We start from the raw sequence: 9,869 nt of genomic DNA on the forward strand, positions 1-9,869 counted from the left end.
TTTCACCCTTTCTAAAGATATTCTCTCAAGAGAATTTACTAGAATAACCATAACTAATAGGAATCTTGCAAAGGTAGTAGCTTTAAAAGCTTCGACTTTGCGACATGTGCCAATTTAAAATTTTCAACTGTGAATATAGATGTTATTTTTACCAATTACTTGAAAGCACACAAAAAGTTATGAAAAATACCTTATTTGCAAAATTCCCCAACAAATGGGATAAAACGGCAAAAAAGGTTTACAAGCTCCTTCTAGAAAAGAATCAAATCATTAATTCTTTAGAATGAATGATAAAAGTTGTAAGACAACTTGTGAGGACCAAATATCTAAATGCTAAGCTTGATAAGGATCTCAAGAAGTTTAATTTTGATGACACTTGTTACAATTTTGAAGGAGTCCCAAGACAATACGATTGTAATAAATTGATTAGAACTCAAAATAAGAATACTCATAGGAAACGAGGAGGCTTCCATAAGCGAGATAGATTTAAATCTAGACACTTTCATACTATGAGGAAAAAACCTGTTTATAATAAGTCAAGTCTTCTAGATCATGTAAGGTTTATTAGAAAAACAGGGAAAAATTTGCTCTTAGTGAAGTAACGAAGAGCTAAGAAGTATTGTGCAACTTGCCCCTTGGGTAAAAACGCAATAAATTGTAATTGTTACTGGATATGTGGTAGTTAAGGATGACAATTTTGATTTAAATTTAGGAGCCTAACCCTCTCTGACCCTTAAGGAGAGGAGATTCCCCAATAAAAATAGGGAAAGGGACAAGGATAGAGACGAAAAAAATCCTGATAATCGGAGACGAAGATACATATGTCTCTGCCTCATCTCATCCCCACCCCACCCTGCCTCCTAAATCTAATATATTAATGTAATTCAATCTTCTCTTGTGGAAGTATTTTTTTTAAAACCTTTATGCACTTCTTCCTTTTTCTACAACATTTACCATTGTTTATGTTCAATCTCTGTTGAAAAAACCTTGTTTAGTGTTGTCTCTAATCTTGAGTTTACTTTGCAGGTGCATAAGTAACCAGGATTAGAAATATGTAACTGTGTAATTGATTTATATCTACTCTAATTAAAGAATTGTTGAAAGACAAAACTTTGTTAAACTCTTTGCATAAAATTTACATTTTTGCTTATTGGTTATAGCAAATTTAGTCTTTAATAATTTTTTGCATAGGGAGTTCTTCATCTTGATGATGAATATAGGATCCTATGGTTGTTTCCGTAGGTCTAGATCAAGACAAAAAATGTTCAAGTGAATGAAAGTGTTAATTTAATGTTATTACAAAATTACCCTAAATCAAATACATATTTACTAAGAACTATAACTTTAATAATTTTTATTACAAAATTGCCACCATCTTTTAACCCTAAATCTAAATCTCTTTTTTCCTTCCATTTTTCACTCCACAATCGCACACTTCTAGCCAGAGCTTTTTTACCCTGTGGAAAGCATTTCACAACTATTTATTGCTACATTTACCAGTGACATTTTATGGTAAAGTTACTTTTATCTTTCCATTATTATTTTTCGCTTTCAGGATATTTATTGTCTATTGCTAAAAATATTTAGGGAAACTAGATGTATAATTGGTGTGATTAGCATAGTGCATTACATGGTTTCTTGTGATGATTATAATTTTGTCTAGTTGTATTTGCACCCTATTTAAGTGCTTGTGTTTGACCCAAATTTATTGTTCTTTCAAGTGTGAATTGGAATTGTGTCAACTGCAAGAATATTTAGGCTAAACCTTAAAACTTGCTTATTTTTAGGATTTGTTGCTCTTTTTTTAATTGCTCCTGGAAGGATTTTAGCATTTTTATCATGACAATATATTGTTTTATTTAGATATGTTGTGTAATTCCTTTTATCTTCCTATTCTACTTATCAAGTTGCTTGACTTCTGAAGGGAAATGATGTTACAATGATTATCGTTTGCATTAAATTAATATACAATATGAGAAACCAAGAGTAGATAGGCATATAGGAGATTAACTTCTTGTAATTGTTAGTGTGGGTAAGATCTTTAGTGTATTTGTTGACATTCAACTGCTAAGTGTGTTGAAATATTATTGTTGGAACCTTGATAGAAGTTAAATAAGCCTAAATATCCAATCTTGCAGAAAATTGCTCGAAATATTCTTGTTATTTCAGTCTCTACTGTTGCTTTTGAGTCTACTTTTAGCACTATTGAAAAGGTAATAAGTCCACATCGCAATAAACTTCGTTCAAGTACATTAAAGGCATTAATGTATTCTAAAAATTGGTTATGAGCTGACCTAAAAAGTAATAAAATGAATTTTTATCAACTTTAATATAGAGTTAATAATTATTAAATTTTGTCTTTTTTTTTTAATTTTCTTGAAAAATGAAAAGTCTTATTCAACAATCTACGATAATAATGATTTAGAAGATAGTAAGTATTTTTTATTAATCTCTCTAATCAAATTAAATAATTAATTTTATTTTCAAGTGGAATATGAATAATTGGTTTTTAAAATATTATAAGAATTTATTACTTATTCTTTTGCATGTATTGTAGTTGATAATTGATGACATGGACTTGAGTTTCATTGCCCTACCTTGATGTTTGGCATATAAGTGGATTTCGATTTTTCAATATATTTCAGTTAATTTTATATTTTTAATTACAAATTCGTTGATATTCCTTATATAAACTGCTTTTAAAATTAATTATTGCAGATTAGTTTTTAAAATGTTGTTTCGTATCAACATGAAAAATTAATGAAGATATCAACATAAAGAATTAATAAAGATATTAACATAAAGAACTACTAATAAAGAGATTGGTTATTGCATAATAGATTTTATGAAAACTTTATATTTGAACTAAAATAACAAATAAATATTTTTGTAGCTCTTATAGTAAGTGATATTTTGAAAAAATATGATTTATTTTATCTATTCAAAAACAGGAAAGAATTGAAATTTATATTTGCAGATAGGGGGGGTGCTGTTTTTCCCCACGTGGACAGGAAGGGGATGAGGAGGGGATTTTCCTTCATGGAAAGAGGACAGGGATTATTTGTTATCCTCATAACGGGAACAAATCGAAAAGAGAAATTGATATCCCATACGGGAACGGGAATGAGAACAGGGACAGGGATAGGGATTGATATCCTCTTCTTGCACCTCCCCGTTGACATCCCTAGTGGTAGCAAAGATCATTATACGAACAAATGCCAAATAAGGCTAAAAAGAAGGCTAGTGTGAAACTACTAAATATTGATTTAGGGACTAGAACTTATGAATATGAGCCTATATTTGGATACAAGGTATACTCGAATGACGAATCAATATGTGAACTAATTTTGGAGTACTCTAAAGATTTAGAGGAAAAAGACTCATCTAATAATTCTGACGAGGAATACTCATTAGGATTAAGTGGAAAATCTTCGACCCTTCATTGGTTAAATATTTTTATGAATAGAAAAGAGAATTTAAATGAGCTCTCTAATCTATTCAACGATGATGAGAAACTTATATCACTCAATAATAAGGTTACTCCTAACTCGATAATTAGTTCTTCTACAAGTTACGAGGATACATTGATAAGCCATAAAGAATGAGCTATTCTAAAGCTTTCAACTTCTCAAGTCTTTAGAAGAACTTCACGATGGATGTTCAAGGCTCAAGGACTAGAAGACGTACATGAAAAACCTATAAGAGTAGCCCTAACTCAGTTAAATAAAGGAGAAATCATTTTATCAAATGATGAATGCCTACTTAAGGTGCAAGAACTTGTTAAATAAGCAAAGAACAAGTATCACTATGTACAAATAGGAACTGTATAAGTGCGAATACAGGGGTTATTCCATAGAGAAATGAATGTTCCTATTCAAGTGGGTTTACTAGATAGGAGATAAACCACTTTTAGTAAAGCTTTAATTGGCGGATTTCATGCTAACTTAGCTTTAGGTGATTCTCATGGCACTATCCGACCAAGATACATGGTTAGCCTTAAAGATCCCAATCTTAAAAGGATAATGGTTTTTCGAATTCACACTTATGGATTAAAAGATCTTTTACAATCCAATAACATAATAGCTATTCAATATAGGATGATATATAGATTAATAAATTTTGTCAATCCTATTTCAATGCACTCCCAATCAAATACTGAAGTGCATGGCCCAAGATCAAGCTTTATTATTCCAATAAATCTGACAATAGTTAATCCTCGACAATTAACTTGGCCAAGAAATTGGGTTTTAACATTTACTCTGCAACCTAACATGATAGATATGAAAATAAACCTAAGAATTAAAATAGAGAAAATTGATGATCAGATTGATATAACCCTTCCTGCTACAAGGATTTTGATTTTAGAAACGAGGATAAGGAAATATATCAAACTTAGTAAACCAGAGATTAATATACTAAAAAAGGATAACGATAGAGTCAATAACTCGAATACAAAAAATCACGCTAAACCCATTTACAACAAATTTTACCTTGAAAAGTCATAATTATTGGGCTAAAATTTCTTTACCTTCGTTGGATTCATAAGTTGAACATGTTTTTGTATGCTACAAAACTTTTTTTATATACATGAGTAAAATCATCCGACATTATTCTATTGGCTATATTAGTATAATCCTTAGAGTGTTAGCTAAATTCGTTTAAACACCCCCCTAACATGATCAGTTTAACTAATCACGCTATTCATAAACCCTTAACTTTTTGCATTTCATAATGTTCGTATCTTCACATTTTGTATCTTTCTAACTCTATATTATATAACCTCTTGGATTATAGTAGTAATTTATTCCCCTTGTCATACAAAAGATATAACAAATTTTTATTTTTTTTCTTGCGATCTTGTACGTTCTCCTTATGTTTTTTCTATTTAATTAATATAATGGTGTCAAATTTATAATAAAAAATAGTTTATAAGAAAAACTCAAATTTTGAGCTTGTCCGAAAAACCATAAAATATATCATTTTTATAATTGTATAAACACTTTTTAGATGCGATCAAACAATAAGTATAAAAAACCTTTTCCTGTAAAGAAGCCCAACCAAACAAGATGGAATATATATATATATACACACACACACAAATATATTGAAGTATAAAAGAAAGATGCATATCCACTATAATAAGACAGTTAAATCTCTACAAAAATCTTAGATAACTTGTGTTTATAAAAAATAATAATAATAAAAACCTACGAAGTCAGAACATTCTACTCAAAACCCTTATCCAGTTATGATAGGTTAAAAGGGAAGGTATCTTGGAAATCTCATGTAATTGACACCCAAATAATAGAAAAAAAATTTTGATTTTTCCCATAAAACAAACATTCGATTAAAAGAAATATTCCTGGATAAATGCAAATTCCTACACTGATTCTAATAACCAATCCTACAATGTCAAATGAATATACAGAATATGTTTTTATAACATTGATAGCACATACAAGCCATAAAGCAGCAAGCACAAATAAGGGGTCTAAGAAGAAACAATATCGTTAATAAGAAATATTACATTTAAGTTTACCTAGCTGCTTGCATCAAATGTTTTCCCAACTTGAGGTGGCAAGGAATTCTTGTAGGCTTCTGAGACAGTTAAAGCAGTTTCTGAGAGACTGCCCTTCATGTCTGAAATCTTCGACTCCATGTATTCTTTGTATTTTGACACTGAGTCAACTAGTGCAAACAGTTCACAAGCCCGTATCTGAATTTCTTCTTCGCTTTGTCTGATTGCTTCCTTCAACTTCAATTCAGAGACCTTCAAAGAAATAAAGTGGTAAAAGATTAGAATGTAACCACTTTACTGGGGCACATTTATCCAAAATAGCAAGTGAAACAAGACTCAACTAACAGTTTCACAAAAAGAAATAATAAACCAATACCTTTAGAACCTCAGCTGCTTCTTTTTCCACCATATCCAAGTTCTGAGCTTCTAATTTAACATCATCTGCCATCTTTCGGGATTCTGCTGCACATCTATACACATGCTCTTGCATCTCCTTCTTGAACAAGTTCAACTGGGCTTCCATCTGTTTGAAAACATTGATGAAGGATCAGATAAATCTTTAAAAGCTAACAAAGCGGCCACCTAAATTTGGCGATCATGGTTACATGATATGCCATCCAGGGATGGGGAAAAGGTAACAAGCAGTTAGTTTCACATTCAGAAGCTTAACATTGTTGACACAACCTCTGAAACCTTAATTTTGTAACTGATGGCTCAACAACAATCATTCTATACTTTTGATCTTTGCTTGCCATTGAGAAATTTTTAATTTTGAAGTACTTACTATTCATTCTCAAGTAAAAGCTATATGCTCACAAGCAGGTTGCATGAAAGTAGAAAGCCTACATTACAAAGATCCTTGTAGTATTGTAACCTTAAAGAAGTTCTTCTATGTAGGATGTAACCTGATCAGTCCACTTTGATCCTATAAATGAATCATTATGGAACAGTATCCATATAATAATCTGCATAAACTTTTAGTTCTGTAACTTTTTTTGGGGATCCATCTTATTCTGAAACAGTATCACATGGAAACAATTTTTTTTTTTATGTTTTTTCGTTATGAATCATAAAAAACATGCATCCAGCTTCAAGATGCCAAAAAGTTAGTATTTATACATAATAATTGACGATGAGATGCAAAAAAGCTTGACCTTTATGCGTTAGTATTATTGTATATAGAGCAACTATTCCTGCACTTACTTCATCAATATGGGATTGAAGTGCACCAATACGAATTCTTTTTCCCTCAATTTTGGTAGCCATTTCAGATGACTGTTGCTGCAGGGAAATCAACTCTTCATATTTTGCCATCGAGCTTTTTTTTATGTCATCAGCAAAGGACTCAAGGGCAGGCTTAAGTGTGGATTTGCAGTCAATACCCATTACCTCAGCAGGAGTAGAACCTTTCGCATTCAAGACGTACTGGATATCAATGCCAAGTTTTAGCCTAGTTGTAATGCAAGAAACACATAGAAAATCATTACAACATCAAATTATGGTTAAATTCCTGAGGTTCAAATACATCACGAATATGATTCAGCCTTCAAATACAATAGGCAGTCAGAGAAGCACAATTTGAATAAAAGTTGCAAAAGATAAGAAGCATTTCAAGAAACTAATTTAATTAGCCTACTCAAAAGGTTTTCCACCGCCAAAAACAAATGGATCAATGCATCTACATCACAAAGGACAGTTTGCATATAATAATTGATCCACAAAAACGACATCACAAGGAAAATCAGTACAATATTTACAAAATCGTCCTCAAAGATTTTAAATAACAAACGAAACACAGATAAAGTTCTCCTGCTTACTAGACTATGCATGTGCCCATGACCCTGAAGAGAGGGGAAGTTTTTCAAATGTTATCCACTGGTAATCACATGATACATTTTTTAATTTCATGTGACTAATTAATTGAGCTAAAACTGAAATTGCAGCATGAAGCTTCCTGCTACTCTCTATAGGGTCTGTATTGCACCCATATTTTCAAAACTGTAATATGGATTTAATTAACATTGATGTTGCACAAGGAAAAAAAATTTGACAGAAATCTCCAGTCTGTCTCTGTTAAATAGTCCTAATGCCTCCAAAGACATTGGTGAGTCCATCTGCTGCAGAAAGGAGTTTTTACCTTACCCAAGGTTTAATCAGCCAAGATTCTAGCAAAGATGACTGATCAAGACCCAGTATATAGAGGAAGGTAATGGTATAAACAATGCTAAATACAAAGTTTGACTATATTAACTAATTGTTATCAGTTTCTATTTTCATAAGATACTGATTGCTATGATATTTAGTTTATCCAATGGCTTGCAAAATGAGTTAGTGAAGAAAACTTTATAAATACAACACGCAATAGTAGCAAACATATCAAATTTTCAAACACAAACTAAGAATAAGTGATATAGGACCTTCTGATAGCATGATTGCACTCCATCGAAAGTGCCTCAAGTTCCTTAAACTTTTGTCCCAATAAAGCATCAAGATCCCAATTTTTGTCTTCCCAAGCATTTCTAGCAGTCTCTGCATCCCCAATATCTCTTTCCACCGCTTGCAACTCTCTCCTCATCCTCTCCATATCACGTGCATTAAATGTCTGCAACTCCACTCTCTTCTTTAACTCCTCATTCTCCTCACAAATCCTCTTATGCTCCTCCACTTTATCTGCCATTTCCCTCTCTTTCCCCTGCACTACTTTCTCCATCTTCTCTATCCTGGTATTAAACTCTGCTATCATCGCGTTGAACTTGTTCACATCCTCCTCCAAAACACTCTTCTCTTTCTCTAATTTCTCTCTTTCTGTTGGTTCTGCCTTCTTTTCCTCCAATTCTTTCACCTTTTTCTCCAATTCAATCACATTGTCACTTACACTATCTCTCTCTTTCTCTACCTTCCCAATAAACTCCTTGTCCAATTCCTCCACAGAATCATCATCTCCTCGTATATAATTCAAATAACTCTCCAAAGCATACAAATACATACTATTGTTTTCAGCAAATGAGCTCGAACTATTCAATAAGTGATTGGTATACGATGCGATTTGCACCAGCCAGTGTATCAAAGCCAGATACGAAGGCCAATTGTGAGGCGAATTCGGTGACCTAAGCGTAGATTTATTAATCTTGATAGGACAATTTAGGGATTTCAAAATTACAAACAGATCGTCTTCGAACTTAGCTGTAGAAGGATAATCGAGCTTCGTAACGAGAAATTTGATAATTTCCATTATGTCCTTGACGGAGGGGACTTGTTTGGGAGGTAGAAGGATCTGGAACGAGTGCGAGGAGAGGAAGGCGTTGATGGCGCGAATAGCTGAGCTTTGGTGGGACCGGTCCGAATAGAGGTCGGTAGCGATGGAGACGCGGCCAATGCCGGCGGACGAGGGGCGGCTGCTGGCAAAACTGGCATCGGAATCGCGTGAACCACCGAATCGAGATCCATAGAGATCGGGCGTTGGCTGCGGAGGTGGTGGTTGGTTGAAGGATTCCGTGGGACGACGTCGGTTTGCGCCTCTCATTTCCAGTGCAGGATGAGTAAGTTGAACTGTTTGAGAAGTATGGCACAGAGTGCGACTGACTACAGTGAAGCGGGGTTTTCAATTTTTAAATATGTTCTGGTTTCCCACTTTGGGAGGGCTTTTAAGATTTTAGAATGAGAACAAAATTAGGGCCCTGTAGTTTTCAAAAGTAAAATTTTGGATAATTATGAACTTTTCTGTCACTTATGCCATGAGTTTTAGAAAATATCCATCACCCCCTAGAACCCTAAGGTCGTCCAAAATTTGTTAAATGAATAAGGGTAATATAGTCTTTTGATTCCATTTTCACTTCCATTTTCATATTTTCTCCCTCTAATTCTCTTCTTTCTTTTCCTTTCTCCTTCTCACCTTGTGAAGTATACGAAGATTTTGGGTGATGATAAAAGTTTGGGAAAAGGACTATTTCCCACTCAAATTTTAATCCAATCTCAAAGTCACACCCACGGAAGATTAAAAACTCAAACTCTCACCTATGGTCAAACTGTCATCTGAATTTTCAATTAAAGACAAAGGTAAAATTGTTATTTTACTTATAAAATTTAAAACTTTAAAATTTTATTATTTTCCCACTTCAAGCTTTAAAAACTAATACTTCAACCCATCTTCAAAGTTTGAAAAGTTTATATTTTACCTCTAAGGTTTGCTTCCTTCTCCAGCCATCACCAATGACTGACTTTTTCCACTAATATCCCTTCTCCGACCACAAAGAACGATGAAGGACAAACCTTCGTCGCCCAGATCTAGATGACGAAGCGTCATCCAAATTTGGAAGAAAACGACATGACAAACGATGAAGGACAACAAAGT

General features: G+C 33.1%; 1 protein-coding gene across 1 annotated transcript; it reads right to left on the reverse strand.

Moving 5' to 3' along the window:
• Positions 1–5,347: 5,347 nt before the first annotated feature.
• LOC123212924 (kinetochore protein NDC80 homolog) lies at positions 5,348–9,133 on the reverse strand. The gene is made up of 4 exons (XM_044632168.1): positions 7,936–9,133; positions 6,722–6,968; positions 5,895–6,041; positions 5,348–5,770 (listed from the first exon to the last, which is right to left on the reverse strand). The coding sequence occupies exons 1-4, from the start codon at positions 9,039–9,041 to the stop codon at positions 5,540–5,542; spliced, it is 1,731 nt and encodes a 576-aa protein (XP_044488103.1). The 5' UTR covers positions 9,042–9,133; the 3' UTR covers positions 5,348–5,539.
• Positions 9,134–9,869: the final 736 nt, after the last annotated feature.

The sequence above is a fragment of the Mangifera indica genome, chromosome 4, assembly GCF_011075055.1.
Source record: "Mangifera indica cultivar Alphonso chromosome 4, CATAS_Mindica_2.1, whole genome shotgun sequence".
NCBI lineage: Eukaryota > Viridiplantae > Streptophyta > Magnoliopsida > Sapindales > Anacardiaceae > Mangifera > Mangifera indica.